We start from the raw sequence: 20,404 nt of genomic DNA, 5'->3' as shown, positions 1-20,404 counted from the left end.
ATATTTTCCAACACTATCTTTATTTTCTGTTTATTTAATTTTATGCAATCAAATCAAATCTACAAACAAAATAATTTACACATCCTAAATATTAACCTTATTGCTAAATTGAGATTAACACAGTCCTCGTGGGAACGATATTTTTACTACTTCAATAGTATTTAGTATACTTGCTAAAAAAATCTATCAGTAATGTTAAACACAGTTCTATCCATGTTAATTAAATTCATCATTTAAAAACGAAATAACACTCAGAATTAATCTCACCTTAAATAGACTAAGAGATTGGAAGAACGTTCTATTAATTTAACTTGATTAAAATTAAATTAATGGGGCTCAGAGCCTATCATAAATACTATACATCCACTCCCCTTTTGTTATCAACAAAAAGTTAAAGAAAAATATAAAGACAAAAAGTAAGAGATGAGAAAAACATAGTGAGCAATTCATTGAGTTCAGAAGCACAAAAAATTAGTTCAGAAGCAAAATATTAGTTCAGAAACACATAAACATTTCATAAGCTAAAAATGGTTCAGAAGCACATAAACATAGAAACTCAAGAGTAAAAACTAAACAAACTAAAAGACAATGTGTGCAACTAAGGCTTGGCTTGTTTCTGGAACATTTCCATCATTTCTTGGAGTTTCCTGTTTGTGTTCTCAAATTACTTCCTCAATTTTTCCTTGAGATCATTATGGCTTCGTAACAAATTCTCTTCTCTAATCCTTGCTTCTTCCAGTTTGCTTCTATAGATGTCATGTATACAAGCAGCAGCAGTTTCTGATCTATAAGCTCTTTTTTCAGCTGCTTGTTTTCACTCTCTAGTTCAACATTCCTTTGCAACAAAGACAAATCTGGTGAGGTTGTCTTGACATTTATTTTAGATAACCAAGATAGATCCGGCTCCATAGAGTGAACACCAGAAGGAGTAAAATCAGTAGCATTTCTGGCTCTTATGCATAAAGGTGTCTTCACAAGAGTTCTTTTTGACTTCAACTTCTTGCAAGTTACAAACAATCCCTCTTAGCCAATCTTGGAGTTTGTTTTGAGAAATGTCTTGAGCATCAAGAGATGATCTTTGAAGTCCAATTAAGACAAAATCCACTCTTTCTTTCAACCTCCTCCATTGCTTTTCATAGTTATCTTCATGAACCAGATTGTTCCTTACTTGAACTAACTTGTTCAGGTCCTGAAATATGTTCTCACACATATCTGCTAGTATAGTAGAATCTAGAAACAGGGTGGGTGGAGAAGGGACATTTTTGGTTTTGGCATGAGCACAAGTTTGAATAGCTAAGTTTGAAAATGAAAGAAGGTCAGTGGTAGAAGGTTTAGGGTTAGGTGTATGAGTTGTGGTGTCAGAAGGTTGATCAAGAAAAAAATTTAAGACCACAATAGAATATGAGCTTGTTGACTAATTACTAAGAAATCTTGGTTTAACCTAGGAGTTAGTTTTCTCATCCCTACCATCAGAAGAATCTGATGTGATCATAAAGTCGGTATCACTGATTTGGTTAAGAGAATTGTAAAACTCAGGTTGATCATCAATGATGTGTTCAGGAACATGTTGTTCAGGAACAGATTAACTTTTCTTGGCCATTTGTGAGTTTGGTGCTTGTTGTTGTGAGCTTTCTAAAGTAACTCCATCAGAAGCTACTTCAGAGGCTTTTTCTAGATTGGGTTTAACACCAGGTATAATTCACCTGAGTAATGATTAGCAAGTTCATCCAACACATATGAGTCAGAGGTTTGGTTGGTTGGTATGGGATGTGATGATTCAGTTGTTGGAACAAAATGTGTTTAACATTACCTTTGAGTTTTGATGATAACAATGTATTAAAAATTGTCAATTGGATATGCTAATATTTGTTCAAGTGTACAGGACCATAGACAAAAATTGATATCATTATTAGGTTATGAAAGAGCAAATTAAGAGCTAAGGAATCAACAAAAAGGAAGCTTTAAGCATCTGAAGAGAGTGCTCCTGAAGTCAAAGTTCTGAAGTGATGACGTCATCAGAAGCAAGATCACCAGAAGCTTAAGTTCTTCAGAAGATGCAAGACTTAGAGCTTCAAAGGCTGTTCAGTGGATTCAATCTCGTTCAAGCATTGCAAAAGACCAGAGGAGTGAAGCAACGACTATTTTGATAGGATTTGAAAGCATTGGATGCTTGTTCTTTGAAGAGCGTTGTCATAGTACAATTGTACGAAGTGTACAACCACTATCTCCACTACTCAGTTTGTGTCTCTGCTAAAAGACAAGAATAACAGCTCTGCCTACAACAATGTTTCTACATACTGAGAATGGATTTGAAATTGATCTTTCATAAGACAATAACCATATCAGGAAAAAGATCATTAGTGATTGATCAAAGCTTCAAACGACTCTTATTTTGATGTGCTGGCAATTCACAACGTCTCTTTCACACCTCTATATAAAGTGAAGACTTAGAGAATGGCAAGACTCTACAACAACTTGAAAGTGTCAAAACTCTACTGAAATTGTTCTGCATCAAAAAGTTCACTTAGAATTTCTTATCAAGGTTCATATCTTAGAAATTCTAGAGTCTTAAGAGTCTGTATCTGAATTGTATTGTGAACACCACTCATTGTATATCAAGTGTTCAACCTCAAACAATTTTATGTGTAATTCTGTTTGAATTAGAAGTCTCTTACAGTTGTGCTTGAGCATTAGAAGTCTCTTGACTGTGTTCAGGAGCATAGGAAGTCTCTTGAAGTTGTGTTTGAGAATTTGAAGTCTCTTGCTAGTTTTAGCAATGAGCATTTGTAATCAGATATTACATTTTTAGTGAACTGTCCTTGGATGTGCAAGGGGGACATGACTACTTCCGGTTTATGGAAGGAACCTGTATAATTGCTTTGTGTCTTTCTTCTCTCTTTCTCTATTTTATCTGCTGCATTTAGTTCTGAACATCACTTCAGAAGCAGAACTATATTTTCTTCTTAATGTAACACCCCGTTTTCCCAACATAAAAATTTCATACAAAAATCAGAGTTTTCAACATAAACGGAATGTCACACTTCTTTTCAAAAATCGTAAATGGAATAAATAACTATTTATCCTTCATAAATCAATAACATAATATTTAATACTTCGCAACGGAATTTATTCAACATCTAGAATAGTCTTTGGCACGAAGGCCTCATTAAAATATCTAATAAAAATCCAATTAACAACTTAATCTTGTAAATTCATAAACAATACGTAAGGAATAGAAAAACATGCAACAAAAGTTCTCATCCCTTTACGTATCAGAGCACCTAAAGACACACGAGAAAGAAAGCTCACACGACATCAACTATTCCTGGTTACCTGCTAGTTACCCATGGTGGGCAAACAGAAGGGGTGAGATTTCACAAACAATAATATTAAGCATATAATTCATCAATTACATTTAACAACATAAGCATCATCAATCATATTTAACAACTCATAGACAACATCATGTAATCATCATAATATTCATCATAGATAATAATATATCATAATTCACTTCTTTAATAGTTCATATAAAGAATCACAGCTTTAAACAATTTCATGATTTAACAACTTAACAACTCGACAACTTGACAACTTGACAACTCGACAACTTAACCTCTTGACTATGCAACTTAGACCTCTTATATGCATGTGGTACCAATACGGGGCATCAAGTCCCAATCTCTATTTGAGTATTATTATACTTCCAGAGCATCAAGCCCCAATCGCTATTTGAGTATTATTATACTTCCAGAGCATCAAGCCCCAATCGCTATTTGCTAATGCATGGACTCGACCTCTTAAATAGTCCAATAATTTGGAACATCATTATCAACATCTTAATCAACTTAGACTGACTCATGCAACTTAGTTAAATAACAATAGCAGCATAGGCAGATTACATCAACAGCAAGACATAAAAATATCAATTGCAATTCAACAACATCTTAAATATTCAATAATATCTCAAGTAATGCACATAAACAATGTATCACATCTTATTCAATCATCAACATCTTAAAACATCATACATAAATATAACACTTCATCAATCATGGATAATATCGTATTCACAAACATATACATATACATACTAATTCATCAATCATATTCAATTATTCACTGTGACCTACGTGCAGTAATTTGACCATAACTCAAGTTCTATAAATTCTTTTGAAGTCAAACCAACGGCACTAGAAAGCTAACATCCATACCTACAACTTTCGTGTTTATACCTAAGACCAATTATGTACCAATCAATACCAGTTTTCATTTAAAATTCGGACAAAGTTGTGCTGAAATTCATAAAAATTCACTAAGACCTCCTTGGAGTATTTTCATCATAACTCCTAAACCAAAAATCATTTTTACGCCAAACCAAAGCCATTGGAAAGGTAACAAAATTATCTACAACTTTCATTTTTACACCAAAACCCAGTTCAAAACAGAAACGTGTGAAAAAGACGCAAGAACATGAAACAGAAGATGCTGTCACTGTGCAGCTCTCGGGAAAAACTAATTTTTCACCCAAAAATCCCAATTTTGACTTCCCAATGCCCAAATTTGATTCCAAAATTTGTCTAAACATTTATATAGATCAAAAGAGACTCAAAACCATATAAAACTTGACCCAAAATATTATTTTAGAAAATCATCAAATAATCACTTTTAACCCTAATTCCCAAATTCTCAAAAACGAAAACCTACAACATGTTAAATCCAATTTTCAGAATCAATGACTTAAGATTATTGAATGTTAGTCCCACCCTTACCTTATAACTCAAAATCGCAGCAATCCTAGGTCTCTTGCTCTTCTCTTGGCTTTTTCTCCCTTTTTTCCAAAATTGATCGTACTTTATGTTTTTTCTAAACTAGGTTTCTCCTATTTATAACCCTTTTTCTATTTTATCTTATTTCTCTTTCTCCCCCAAAACTCTCTAAAATCTCATAACAAACTCTCAACTCAATCTTATTTCTATTTTCAAATCTTATTCTATTAAATAACAACATAAGCCACTTAATAAATCACATAATCAAATAAATATATTTTAAACTCTTCTTAATAAACTTTAGACTCAATTAAATAATTAAATAAATCAAATAATTCAAAGAGGGCGTTACACTTAACAGTGTTTCCAGCTTAGGAGAATTTGAAGAAAAAGCTAACACAATTCAACCCCCCTTCTTGTGTTTTTCTCACCTTCAATTGGTATCTAGAGCCTTGGTCTGTTGTCAAAACACTTAACAGTGGAATAGAAAAAGACAATCACACTGTTCTAGTGAAACTGACAAAGACAATCACACTATTCCATACGATTATGGAAACAACAAAAAATCTGACTTTGGAAAAGTTCCAAAGTTCAATGAAGATCCTGAAGAATTTTCCTGGTGGAAGACCAACTTTTATAGTCATGTCATGGTGTTAGATATTTGTATATTGATTTCACTTTTGCCTAAAACAAATATTCATGTGAGATGTTGAGCACGATGTGCCAACATCCTGGCATGGTTCAGTTGACCTGACCCTGCCTTGTTTTACGCACGTGCTATTTTATTTAAGGAATCCATGCCTTAATTCTTGTTGGTCAAGCTGCGTGTATTTAGCACAAGATCATATCGGTTTGTGATTTCCTAAGATTGTGTTGTCTACTTAGGAATGTTTGGAGGTGATCAGAATGTTCCTAATAATGTGAAGTATGGGACCTAGTTTCAAGACCAGATAACATAAATGTTATTGGAACAAAATGGATTTACAAGAACAAGTCAGATGAAAATGGGACAGTTACCAGGAATAAAGCAAGACTTGTTACTCAGGGGTACACTCAGATAGAAGGGCTAGATTTTGATGAAACATTTGCTCCTGTTGCTAGGTTAGAATCCATAAGGTTACTTTTGGGAGTAGCTTGCATTCTGAAGTTCAAGTTGTTCCAAATGGATGTGAAAAGTGTCTTCCTAAATGGGTACTTACATGAAGAGGTCTATGTTGAAAAACCTAAAGGGTTTATTAATCCTAATTTCCCTGATCATGTTTATAAGTTGAAGAAAGCTCTGTATTGGTTAAAACAAGCTCCCATAGCATGGCATTAAAGACTTACTGAATTCTTGATCAATCAAGGGTACATGAAAGGAGGAACAGACAAAACCCTGTTTGTTAAGGAAGAAATAGGGCGACTTATGATAGCTCAAATCTATGTTGATGACATTGTGTTTGGTGGAATGTCGAACCAGATGGTCCAACATTTCGTCCATCAGATGCAATCTGAATTTGAGATGGGTCTTGTGGGAGAATTAACTTATTTTCTTGGCTTCCAATCAAACAGATGGAAGACACTATATTTATCTCTCAAAGCAAGTATGCTAAAAACATTGTCAAGAAATTTGGCCTTGACAATGCAAGTCATAAGAGAACACCAGCAGCTACTCACTTAAAGCTGTCAAAAGATGAGAATGAAGTTGCAGTTGATCAAAGCATGTACAGAAGTATGATTGAGAGTCTGTTATATCTCACTGCAAGCAGACCTGATATAACTTGTGCTAGATATCAAACAGATCCTAAAATAAGTCATCTGACTCAACGGAAAAGGATCCTGAAGTACATCAATGGCCCCAATGACTATGGAATTTTGTATTCACACAGTGCAAACTCTAAGTTAATTGGATATTGTGATGTTGACTGGGCTGGTAATGCAGATGACAGAAAGAGTACCTCTGGAGGTTGTTTCTTTCTTGGAAATAATCTAGTCTCTTGGTTTAGCAAGAAACAAAATTTTGTATCTCTATCTACTGTTGAAGCAGAGTATATAGCAGCTGGTAGCATCTGTTCTCAGTTAGTTTGGATGAAGCAAATGCTGGAAGAGTATGATGTTAAACAAGGTGTTTTGACATTGTATTGTGACAACCTATCATCTCAAAGAATCCTATCCAACATAGCATAACAAAACACATTGATATAAGACATCATTACATCAGGGATCTTGTTGAAGAAAAGATTGTGACTCTTGAACATGTATCTACTGAAGAACAATTGGCTGACATTTTTACCAAGGCTTTGGATGTAAAACAATTTGAGAAGTTATGGAGCAAGTTGGGTATCTGCTTACATAAGGAGTTCTAGCAATTAATTCATATGGATCTGGGTCTCTCTCTGTTCTTATTTTGGCACATTTTATGGATAAAAAGGGGGAGTAAGATATCATTGTTGTTGTGTCAGGTGATGATAGCAGATTTGTATGCCTGAGTATGTTTAGCAGATAATGTGTCAGGTGATGTTAATGTGTCAGGTGATGTTGGAACACATCTCTGCAATGTGTGTATGCTTTAGTTTATGTCTGCTTGTGCCTGTGTTTTGAAGAACTCCTGATTTGGTGTTAGTATTTATGCATGCATGTTCTTATAATGGGCCAATAGAAGTTGCAACATCTGTCAGCTTCAAAGACTTCTGTTTATATATGCATGTATTCAGGGGGAGTGCTTGTGTCAGTAATCACTCAATGGTTGCATCTTTGAGGGGGAGTGATTCTGTGAATGTTCTGCAATTGCAAATGTATATGGAAATTTATTTTTTCCAATATCTGTGAATGTTTGATGGAAGGTTAGAACATTCTATGTAGCTTCTGCATGTTTAATGAGAATTTATGTTTCCTTGTGTTTCTGTTGCTGCAATGCTCTGATTTTCTAGTATGGCACCTATTTCTCTTATCTCCTGCATATTAATTACTCTTAAATTGCTTTATCATTATTATCCTTAATAAAAGGAAAAAAATAATATTTATGAACTATATAAAATTATTAAGTATAAAACTGCAAAAAACATATAGTTTAGGGACGATTTTGTTCGATTTAAAAGTGGAAGAACCAATTTCGTGAATTGGTCAAAGTGCAAGGACCAAGAGTGTAATTAAGCCTTAAATAAAAGAAGTAATGATGATTTTACTCAATTATTCTTATTAATTATTGATGTATTTTTTTTATCGTAAGTACAAAGTTGAGGGTAATAACTTGAGATTGATGCATGATCTTGTTGAAGAATTGTTTAATATGAAATCGGATCTAATCAGTTATTTGAAGATCTTCTTTCTAGATTTGATGGAGATTGAGTTACTTTGAAGGTGAAGAAGAAATTTCTGGGTTTTTAAATAGTTTTAAAAGTCGTCAAACAATATTTCTTCGTCAAACACTGTTGCGTTGAATGCTAGTTACTTAAAATTTAATGAAGGGAACGTATGAGTAGTTTTGCTTATTATATTTTGAATATAATTTGGTGGATGTTAGTCTAATTTTTCCTTTTTGTTTTAGACTTTTAGCCATTTTTCAAATTTCCTATATAATTGACAGGTTGAGCATATGGAGTGGGAACATTTCCTCGGTCAAATCTCTTATATAAAATCATTTAGTCTTCTACTTCCACCGTCTCAAATTATATGACGTTTTTGAACATTTCACACATATTAAGATATGTAATTAATATTGTGTGGGAAAGATATATTATTAGTTGTTTTACAAAATTATCCTTAATAAATGATATGGGAAAGATAAATGAAAGAATTGAAAAAAGAAAGAGTAATAAATAGTTAAGGATATAATAGAAAAAGTAACATTAATGTTTCATTGGTATTCTAAAGTGACATATAATTTGGGACAAATATTTTTTCTAAAGTGACATACAATTTAGGACGGAGGGAGTAATTGTCTGTAATATTCTATGGATGCCCCTTTTATATAATAGAAGTAATTATGATGCCGTAGGAAAAATAATACTCCATCCGTTTCAAAATGAGTGTCGTTTTAGCCAAAAAAATAATTTTAAAATGAATGTCGCTTTACATTTTCAATGCGACTTTAATTTTTTTCTTCCAACTTTACCTTTAATAAATACTCCAACTTTTCTCTCTCACACAATTTTCAATACAATTTTAAGTTTGTATTTTTCTGATAAGTAAGGTTATTTTAGTAAAATTGTTATGACATTTGACTACTTTATTTCATTTCTTAATTTGTGTGTAATTGGCTAGAGCGACACTCATTTTAAAATGGATGAGTGATCAATTGGTAGTCCAACTAGGGAGTAGAAGAAAAGTGAGGGATGGCTGGATGCCAAGTTGAAAGCGGCCGTTTTTATTTTTTCAACAGTTTTCAATACAAAAAATTCGTATAAACAAAACATAAAATTAGTAAAATAAAATCTTGCAACAATGTGGATGTGCCGGAGTGGTTATCGGGCATGACTAGAAATCATGTGGGCTTTGCCCCCGCAGGTTCGAATCCTGCCATCAAGACTAGTTTTAAAATGTTACTCGTAGGATCAAACTGGAAATGTTTTAATGTTCATCATATGAGATGAGTCTTTTATGAACAAGATGAAGAAAACCGTTTTTATGATGAGGATAATTGTCTTTCGACATAAATCAAAAGTAAGGTTTGAAGTTTAAAGTAAAAAACACTTTGAACTTAAAAGGCAAAGAAACTTAAAGAAAAATAAATTACATTGCATTGAATTAAAGATGCTTCATCAAATCTTTACATACACTTTGTGACTCTTTTCTCTTTACGCTGGTCCTTATCGGTGTTTTTGATAAACAATAAGGGTTGGTTTTAGTTATTACAAGCAGCATCAAAGCAGAAATTCTAGGACATGTTGTGCAAAGTTTTTAAGAAAATAAGGAGTGTGTGTTCATCAAATTCATAGGTTGCTTTATGAACAAGAAGAGACCGTATGGCGCTTTTCGACAGAAAAAGGTTTAAAATAAAAGAAAATGCAGTAAATGCAAGATAAAGGCTAAAAGTTAAAAACGCAGAAACTTCAAGAAAAGATAAATTACATTGCATTAAAAATAAAGGTTCAACAAATCATTTACATACATTTTGTATAACTCTTTTCTCTCTCGCCAGTACTTCGAGTGTTGTAGAATTTCTATAAGTGATTTGCGAACTATTTTCCTTATGAAAAACTACTATTTTTACATAGCAAAATAACTGGAAAAAGCCTCATTCCCCAATCAGCACTTCCTCCATTTGGACAACCGCTTGTCTCCCACATTTTCATTGAGAAATCCGCTTCTTTTTGAAATTCAAAATCTTCATGCCTCAACAGTAACTGCTTGGCTTCGACGGTCTTGTATTACTAACTCACGTCTTGTCAAACTCTAAGACTTTTAGACCCTTTCACGCTAAGTCCACATCTCGTCGAAATCCTCAAATTACAGGATCTAAGAGTAGACATTATACTACTTGAGGAAAATACGAGCATCATGCTGTTCTTACATGCACCATTATCTAAAGTTTTAAGTGGTTCTTACATGCATCTTGCGGTTCCATCACCGATGTGGGTTAAGGTAGACATGTTTAAATTGAAGCTATATATGGAAAATAACAATGTGGTTGGAGTTCATTTGATTCTCAAAGAAATAATCCATTAGATTGAAAGATGTTGTAATTAGAGAATGGCATTTGAGAAAGATTGAAAGAGATTGATGTCCTATGCTATGAATGTTGTTTATCAACATCCAACCACCAGTCGATGAGTCAATCCAGTGCAAACCTTTGGTATAACCCTTAACAAAAACGTCATTCCTTTTTTCTTACGAGAAAAAATAAACATTATGGATATAATAATTAATGACTTTGCATCTCGAAGTGCTTCTAGAAAATGTTATCTACCATATAAACACGCCATTGCGGCTTATGGCGTCGCGATGATGGCCATCCCTTCACAAATTGGCCATGGTGGTTGTCAAAAAAGAAGAAGAGAGAGAATACTCAATCATTTCTTGATTATAGAAATTAAGAACACACATTGCAACTATTTTCATTTGTCTGTATGCAAAGTCCTTCCCTAAGCACATTCGTGGTCCAGCCTGCATTGAAACATGGAAACTTACACACTATAATGTGTCATAAAAAAAAGGTCTTATCAAGCAATAAAATTTGAAGGAAAACAAATTTACAAATTACATGGAATGCTACGAATTTGAATGGTGATTCAGGCTGGAAAATTCCGTTGTTAATCCATCTTTCAGGACAAAATTCATCGACGTCTTCCCCCCAGATGGAAGACATTCGACCCATAGCATAGGCCAAGTAGTACACTCCATCGCCCTTTTCCACTTTGTGTCCATCGGGAAGAACATCCGGCGCATCAGCAGTTCTTCCATCCTTGAAAAATAGTATCATAACAAGACACAAAATCTAATATATAATGTTGTTTATAGGTGCATTTTAACATGGAAATATTTAGATTACAGTCACATGAAAGGAAAGCACTTAGGGACACAAGTCTTAAGATTCCAAATTGGATCAACATAGCGCCAATAAATTAAAGCATTTGATTCATCAAATGCTTTCATGAATTCAGTTCCCTTTGCTTGATCCTTCTAAGCAATTCAATTCTGTTCCAAATCCAACTTTGAATATAGAGTCCAATGCACATCTCATTTGTAAGTCCTAAGAATAATAGAAAATTGTATATACATCATGCTTTGTATTGTAATATTATATGTTTTGGGACATATCGTTATTGAATAAAAAACGTAAGTCCTACGTTGAATAAAGATAAGGTATAAAATGAGTTTATAAAAAGTGATATTCCTTGTCAGCCGGTTTTGTAAAAATGTGTACGGCTCAATGTAAAAACCTAATAATCTCTTGCAGATATTAGAAGCCTTGACTAAAAGCTTCCTCAACATAAACTTGAATATTTTTAGGAAAATAAAACTACTCACTTGCATATCAAAAACCAGACCCTCATGAGAAAATTCTGATATAACTCTAACCAACTTGGAAGCATTCTTTCTGAACACAGAACAACTAAAATCTCGAAGAACTCTTGTAGAAAATTCATAGCTAGCAATTTTCCTCTGTTGCTTCCACTTGTCACCATCAACAGCAAAAATCCCCTCACCAAAAAGATCAGTAATAATATCTTGATTATACTTACCTTTAGAATACTTATCAAAATTGGTTTTCAATATATGTTCAATATTTCTCACATCTATTCTGTACAACTCACTTTGATTTGGTGCAAGAAGCCTCATAGTTGGATGAGTTTTTGCTAATTGAGCATGGTAATCATGGAGTTTCTTGAAGTAGAATAGTTGGTTGAACACTGTGCCTTTTACAGGTGCATATTTTGGGTCCCCTATGGATTTTCCTTTGAAGATTGTCATCATGATGAAACATATGGCTAGGAAAATTGCTAGAAAAAAGAAGGCTATGAAAGTCAACAAGGTGTACAAAATATCCATTACTTTCTTGTGTTTTTTCTTTAGAGACTATGAATTTTGATCATAGAAAAAGTAGCTTACTGTAAATATAATCCAAGAGAAGTTTGATCATCTATGCTCCAGACAAAATGACCTCTACTAAATATTGTTGAAGTAATTTTTCAACAAGCATTGATATGTAATATACACTTAAAAATTAAATATATGATGTAATTGGAAGGAATTTGGATTCTCCGTGATCAAGACCTCGCGCATTTACGCAATCATGACACAGGTGACCATTAGATCAAGATCGAATACTCCAAATTTAAACATAAATACTTATATAATCCTTAAAATTAATCTAAAATAAAACATAGGCCAACCAATCTCGATCCAACGACCACCAATGAAACTCCTCTTTCTATAAATTTGGTTTGTGTTTTGTTTAAAAAATCTATAGAGTTTAGATATTTACATGTAAATATTTTAGTGGATGTTATAGTGTAGTTTCTCCTTATTATTTTAGTCTTATTTTTCATAAGACAAGTTGAGCATATGGAGTGGGAACATTCCAAAGCTCAAATATGTTGTATATGAAAGCATCTTTATGTTATTTATCAAACGGTCAGAGAATGATAAAACTTGTAATTCTCTATAATAATCTATGGATAATAATAGAAATAAATCTTATGTGGTAGTGTGCATGATATTACTGAACTTCTATTTAGGCCTAATTTCATTTTTACAGCGAACAAATACAAACAGTTTTAAAATTTGACTCAAGTGGTTTCGTGGTGTAGTTGGTTATCACGTCAGTCTAACACACTGAAGGTCCCCAGTTCGAGCCTGGGCGAAGCCATTTTTTTTTTTAAAATTTTCAATTTTGGTTTTCATATCACTCTTCAAGCAAAAGTGTGAATATGCATCCCAAAAAATAGTGATTATTTTTTCTGCCTGGACTTTTAAATACTTGGAGTGGAAAACGTTGCACTCATAACATAAATTACACAGATTGATATACATCATTGTTGGATTTGGATTCTTGTGCGGTGCGTATCGTCTTCTTACCAGCAAGGTCCCTCATCAGGTGGTTGTGGTCCTGGATTACTTTTGGAATCAAGATATCCCTTTGAAGGTGTCTTTGTTTGTTTGGCTATTATTGCGGAATAGATTGCCTAAGGACAATTTACAAACATCGTATTATTCCACAAGATGTTCAGCTTTGTGTGGATGGGTGCGGTCACTAAGAATCTGCGGCTCACCCATTTTCTGAATTGTATTGTGTTTGGATCGTTGTGGTATTACGTGCTTCGGTGGCTAAGCTTTGTTTCGGCCTCCCCGTATGTTGTTTCCGATCATTTACATTAGTTTGCCTATTTAGCCGGTACTTCAAAATCGAAACGCTCTTTTATGATTATGATTTGAAGTGCTTGCATTTGGATTATTTGAAAAGAACGAAATAACAAGATTTTCTCTAACAAGGCTTGTCCGACATTCCAACTTTTAGATCGTGTTAAGCTCATCTCCTTCTGGTGGTCGAAGGCAAAATTCAGCAACATTGCTTTTGACTATCACAATTGGTGGCTTAGTCCTTTGATGTGCTGTTTCTTGTTTTCTGTTAATATTGTATCTTTGTTGACTTTTGCTCTTCTCTAGAGTACATCTTGTGCTTGAAAAAGTACAGTGTGGTAGTAATATAATTCATTTTGCCGTCTTAAAGAAAAACATAAATTACACACCAACACTTAAATTCTTATTATTATGACATAGATTTCTATAATTAACTTCAATTACACAAATTACATCATTTTCACATACAAATATATGAAACTTTCGTGTTAATATAATTCATTTTGACTTGTTAATAATACCAAATACGTGAAACTTAGAAAGAAAAAAAGAAAACAAAAAGCAAAAAAGACATGATATTGAGATAAAAGATTGGAAAGAATACAATTTTATATTGAAATTGTGCGTGGAATTTCTTGCAAATAGATGTTATTTATAATACAGTGTAGATAGCAAAATTAACAATATTTTTAATAGTCCCTGAAAAAATTATTTAATAGTAACTATCTAATTGACAAATCAAAGGAGAAAAAAAGTCATATATTGATTGTCAAATAAATGAAATGAAATGACACTTAAAGGATTATGTCCTATATTGTCAAAAATATAAAAATAAAATAAAAAATAAAAAATAAAAATAAAAATCATGATTATTGATCAATGGTTGATTGAAGCTTTTGATACATTATATTGAAGAAACTATGTTAAGTGAAAATCCGTCATAATAAAACATGATGAAGTTAATATGTCTTCTTATAAGAAAAGGTTTGTCCAAATTAGATGATGTGAATCAATTGTATGCAACCTTTAGGATGATGTTTAACATATCGGGAGATTTGTTTAAAAGCATCAATTAGGATTCATCAAATAAGAGTTCATGTGTAATATATCATTTGTGCAAGACAAAAGTTCATAAAATAAATATTGATAAAGACTAAATCAATTTATTGAGATTAGTTTTTCAACATATCAATTCATTAAAAATATTCAATCAACCTAAGGTGTCTAAAATTTAACATCTTGATTCTATATCAAATACAAAACCTTGTCTCGACTAAAAATTATATTGTTGATGTTGAACGTCTTGAAGTCGTAAAATGTAGACACATGCTCTCCAATGGGACCCTGAGAAAGTACATCAACAATTAACAATTAGATACAAATAAAAAAGAAAATCAGCCCTATAATCTACAACCAAATGATTAAACTTTTATGCTTTTAAAACAAATCAAATACTTGTTATTACAAAAAAAAAAAATATATATATATATATATATATATATATATGGGGGAAGAGACACATGAAAATAATGAAAAACAAATTGCCTATATATAGGGAAAAAAATCAAGGCATGATCCATTTTGATTGGTTGATGAAAACTAAATGAGTCATGGTTCATCTTGATTGGCTAATAAAAAAATGAATGAGTCATAATTCAATTTGATTGGATGATAAAAAAGCATTAAATGAGATGAAGAATGTGAAGATGCCACATGTACTTTTCAAAAATATTAAGGCAGATGTTTATAATAGAGATGGTACAATTATTATACTCCCTCCGTTTCAAAATGAGTATCACTTTAGCAAAAAAAAATTCTTTCAAAATGAATGTCACTTTACATTTCCAATGCAACTTTAGTTTTTTTCTTCCAACTTTTCTCTCACACAATTTTTAATGCAACTTTAGTGTTGTCTTTTTCTTATAAAGTAAGGACAGTTTAGTAAAAGTGTTATATTGAGAGTGATACTTTACCGTTGCAACTTGCAATATACACAAAAATGGGTGTACACTATGGAGTATTAAGCATGACATGTCCATTCCAAAAATAAACATGACAAGTGAGTAGGTATTAGTATGACTCTCATTTCTAGTGTCTATAATAAGGTCCCGCAATGCAAATAGAAGTAAATGGTGGAATACATCTCTAACATTTCATTTTTAATAACTCATATATATAGGGAAGGGAATGTCTGTGCAGACAAATTTGTAAACATAGGTCTCTCTTTGAATTCTCTTGTAATCTATGACACTCTTTCTGTGGAGGTCAGAGCAGATTATGTGCAAAATAGACTAGGAATGCCTAGTTTCAGGTTCACGTTTGCTTGAGAATGTCTTGGCTTGGTCCCCCCTTCTCCTTTTTGTATCAATTTTTCTTTAATACATTTTGGTGAGTGCTTCTCACAAGATTAAAAAAAAAAAGAAGTAAATGGTGTACATCACATCGACCTAACCTATAGTAATCTATATAATATAAATTTAGGACCCATTTCATAGACTTTTATGAAAATAAATTACTATTGTTTTGGTGGTGCCACATGTCCCTTTCTTTTTTACAAATGCTCTCACCATATTCATTCTCACAAAATACTCTCACCACAATCATCCTCACATATTTGTATTTAATGTTCATGTATAAAAGGAAGTTTTACGATATCAAATTCTATTACTTGAATTTATATTAGAAATCAAACCTTTCGAATTCAAAAAGTACAAATTTGAATCAAATATTTTTTTTTAATAATCAAATAGTTTAAATTAAAATTATTTCAAAAAAAATAGTTTGAATTAAAATATTTGAATTCAAAGATTAAAATAAAACAATTGATTGAGTTATTCAAATTTATTTTTTATTAATAATAACGCATAATAGTGTTTATTCAAAAAAAAAAAACATCAAATAATGTTAGACATTTCTGACTTTTTATTTTCGTTTACAATATCAAATTCTATTATTTAAATTTATATTAGAAATCAAACATTTCGAATTCAAAAAGTACAAATTTGAATCAATTTTTTTTTTTTTTAATAATCAAACAGTTTAAATTAAAACTCTTTCAAAAAAGATAGTTTGAATTAAAATATTTGAATTCAAAGATTAAAATAAAACAATTGATTGAATTATTCAAAAAAAAATTTATTAATAATAACACATAAGTGTTTATTCAAAAAAAAAACATCAAATAATGCTAAGGCATTATAAATCTTTCAAGCTTGCTCATGACATGTGGCGCTATGAAGTAAACCAAGCATTCTCATGAATTTGACATTTAATGCTATTAATTTTATTTGTATTTGAGTTTTATAAAATTATTCTAATTTGATGTGTTGCTATTCATGGAATATTAAATATATAATATATCTTAACAATTATTTTAAATGAATTTTTTCTTTTCACACACATATACACATGAATCTATTTATATCCAAATTATTTTGTGTTTGAAATTAAAAGTAACAAAACCAAATGATACACTTCATTGTATTTTGTATTTTTGTTCTTAAAAAATAGCATATGTTGTATTTTCATTAAAAAAATAAAGAAGTTCATATGTTGTAATATTATTAAAAAATTGGGTCAAACTTAAATATCACTATAATCTAAAAACAATAATGAAAACAAACTATTAATAAAAATTATTTTTTTTAATGAAACATTTAGTGAGAAAATATTCACTATTATCACTGACCAAAATTTTAATTGTTTATGCTTGGATCATTACATATATTATAATAATAAAAAAAAACACATAATCAGAAGAAAAAAAATGACCTCTATTTTAAATGATTATGTTACATATATATGTCAAAATCACCTCTAACTTAGCATAGGAGATTTCCTAAAAAAAAAAACTTAGAATAGGAGACTTTTTTATGATACGCTTTTAATGGCTATTAAAACAATTTATGGACATTAAAATTGATTCATGACCAAATAATTTTGTAAATGAATACCCTGCATAGAACAATTGTTGTTTTTTATCCTTCAAAAAAAAAACAATTGTTTTTTAGGAATGTTAAAAAAATAATGGTTATTATACCAAATTACGGTGTGAAACAAGTCTATAAATTAGAAATATGGATTGAGATAATTTCACATCACAATTCACAACTTTTATCCCCCGTTTTTTATTCTTTGTTCTTCTTCTTCTTTTTTAACTTTGATATCAATGCTCCAAGATTTATATTTCCTTTATGTTGTGACTTTGATGAATCAAATGTTCAGACAAAGATTGTTTAGTCTTTTTATTCTTTTTTCTTCATATTTTTTTTCATTGATGTCAATGTTTCAAGAGTAATATTTCCTTCATGCTGCGATTTTGATGAATCAAATGTTCACATAAAAAGTAGTTTCTTCGTCTCTCCTATAAAAAAACTATTCATCTCTCCTTTTTTTTTTTTTTCATGTGACTTATTTTATTCTTCCTTATGCTTTTATGACATTGTTATGCTTTTTTGTTTTCGTAATTATTCTTTTTAAATTTATGGATGGTTTATAAATGAATACTATAGTTTTTTTTTTTTTTTTACGTTTGTGGTTCCTATGCATATAGGGTATTGAATCAAGAAATCACGAACAAGCACAAAAAATAAGAATATGGAGATATTATTTTATAGATGAAACCGATTATATGATGGTTGAGTTCAAGACAACATATTCTTCACACGAGGGCCTAGGGGAAAAGAAAGATGACATTATGACAAACTTTGAGATTCCAAAGAAATTAGTCGTTCTTAGAAAAGAATCTAGATAAAAAATTTTCTATGATGAGTCACTCTTTTATGTCTCTTATACAAAGAAGGATTGTGTAGTTTTTTGGTATGATTTATATGTAATCGGCAGGAACCCTAGGATGAATTTAGCAACTGAAGTTGTATCGAAATCACGCCTCGGCAGTTAGCAAACCCAATGGTAAAACAAAAATGAGAAACTTGATCATGGAATATCTAATATGTACGCGCTCAAACACCAAAATTCATCACAAAACTAATTAAACAGTTCAAAAAAATAATTTGAAATTGATTGAGATGATTCAACCAGCTTGGATGTTCGTTAATTTGGAAATCAAATGGACTACTGAAATGTCATGGCTCATTCCCCCACCTAGTAAAATGCATTCAACAGATGTCCTTGATACCGTCGGTATCTCTGCCTTTCAATTCAATACACTTTTTAAACATAAAATGGCCTAAAGATCAATCACAAGAGACAATTTCTGGATCCTGTTCAACAAGAAGTCTCCTTGCTTAATGGTTTGCTTGGTAAAGAGCATTATTAGCATCAGGGCGGCTAGTTTCAAGAACACCTGCATCTTTATCAATCTTACAGTGAAGTTTCCCAGCTGCGATAAAACGTGATAGCTCCCTGGAAACAAATAAATGTAATGAGCAGCCTCCCACAACATTGTAAATCTAATCAAAATGCTAAAAACGAAAAACCAAGTCATTTGGGATGCATTCGCTTACACATCAATAAAATCCACAGATACTCCAAACGCTTTTGCCATGGCTTCAATTATCATGTAAGATTCCAAAAACTGGGAATAAATGACAGTTCTGATCTCTCTCATGTAATACCGGAAGTGTGGATGCAAATAGCGGTCCAAATTAATTTGCTCCGTCAGGCCAGCTGAAATGAATTTCAAAATAAAACAAATATATGAACATAGAAGCAAAAAGATAAGAATGAATTATTTATCAGCACTTGTATTAACTTAGCACAAAGTGTCTCTTGTGATATCATAGAAAATTACTGTGATTCGAACAATGTCTACTCACCAAATGCTGAGAAGAAAGACTTGTATTGACAACCATATAAGGAGTCCAAAAACTCTTTTAAGATGTGGAATTTTTTCAATCACTGTGAAGATCTCGGGAGCATCCACTACCTGATGCAAATTAGTCTAGTTAATACTTACTTGCCAAGAAACAACAAAACAACAGTTAAAAGAAAAGATAAATGGTGTAATGGCGACATAAAAAAAAAAAATAGAAGTACCTTTTGCTTTAACGAAACTCTATCCAATGTTATGATGCTTGTCAAAACAGTGTAAAATATAAAGGTGTCATAGGGAAAAAGTTCATAGGTAGTGGTTGAAATAGAATCCAGGAACAATGTGGCAGCCTTCTCGAAATTTCGAGTCGACATGCACTAGAGGCCTTCATACACTTTCAGCCTATTCTTCCTTTCCCTGTCACCACCTTCTTCAAACAAGCTGTCATATGGTACAAACAGTTGGACAACCAATTCTTAACAGAAAATTATAGCAAAGGATATTAACTAGAGATATTTGAGATTCAAAGAATTACCTTTTAGCTTTGTCAATGCTTTTGGAAATGAGATCAAAATCCATGCCAAAGAAACCAAGCTGCAATGTATAAAATACCAGGTCCATCTTCTGCCCAACTGCAACAGTCTTGGTTTCTGTTATCTTGAGATGTTCCAAGGCTTTCTCCTGCAACAGTGTAAAATAAATTATAATAGATATACATACCTTGTCCCCAATCCAGATGAAAAACAAGGATTTTGCCAAGTGAGCCTCACAAACTTCACTCTCACCTAAGTTTTCCTCCGCATCAGCAATCCTAAAATGAGACATTCATATGAACTATCATTAGTGCAAGGATAATAAAATTTGAAATTTTCAAATAATAGTTTTGTATCTCAAGGAATTTTGATTTGAAAAAATGCAATTCCTATGACACATCTGGCCCAACCTTTGCATTTTCTATTCTCCCAGTATTCTAGGTTTTGGACTTGTGCTTACTGAGTTGTAATCTTTTCACTGAAACTTACTAATATATCTTTGTCTATCTTGAAATAGAAGAGCAATATATCCTAGAAAGCATGTTGAG

The 20,404-nt window shown here is 31.8% G+C and overlaps 1 protein-coding gene, 2 non-coding genes and 2 pseudogenes across 3 annotated transcripts; 3 read left to right on the top strand and 2 right to left on the bottom strand.

The window, feature by feature from the left end:
- Window positions 1-6,320: 6,320 nt before the first annotated feature.
- LOC120577479 (secreted RxLR effector protein 161-like) lies at window positions 6,321-7,114 on the top strand. The gene is made up of 2 exons (XM_039829030.1): window positions 6,321-6,886; window positions 6,970-7,114. Exons 1-2 carry the CDS (start codon window positions 6,321-6,323, stop codon window positions 7,112-7,114), a joined length of 711 nt encoding a protein of 236 aa, XP_039684964.1.
- A 2,079-nt stretch (window positions 7,115-9,193) lies between these two features.
- On the top strand, window positions 9,194-9,277 carry TRNAS-AGA (transfer RNA serine (anticodon AGA)). The gene has a single exon. It is a non-coding gene; the product is annotated as a tRNA-Ser (tRNA).
- A 1,429-nt stretch (window positions 9,278-10,706) lies between these two features.
- On the bottom strand, window positions 10,707-12,363 carry LOC25501164 (cytochrome P450 704C1-like; annotated as a pseudogene).
- A 622-nt stretch (window positions 12,364-12,985) lies between these two features.
- On the top strand, window positions 12,986-13,059 carry TRNAV-AAC (transfer RNA valine (anticodon AAC)). Its single transcript has one exon. It is a non-coding gene; the product is annotated as a tRNA-Val (tRNA).
- Window positions 13,060-18,574: 5,515 nt separating this feature from the next.
- On the bottom strand, window positions 18,575-20,163 carry LOC120575804 (26S proteasome non-ATPase regulatory subunit 6-like; annotated as a pseudogene).
- Between the last annotated feature and the right edge of the window lie 241 nt (window positions 20,164-20,404).

Source organism: Medicago truncatula, chromosome 8 (assembly GCF_003473485.1).
Source record: "Medicago truncatula cultivar Jemalong A17 chromosome 8, MtrunA17r5.0-ANR, whole genome shotgun sequence".
Taxonomy (NCBI): Eukaryota; Viridiplantae; Streptophyta; class Magnoliopsida; order Fabales; family Fabaceae; genus Medicago; species Medicago truncatula.
The sequence above is the reverse complement of the archived record's forward strand: the minus strand, read 5'-3'. Positions and strand labels throughout refer to the sequence as shown.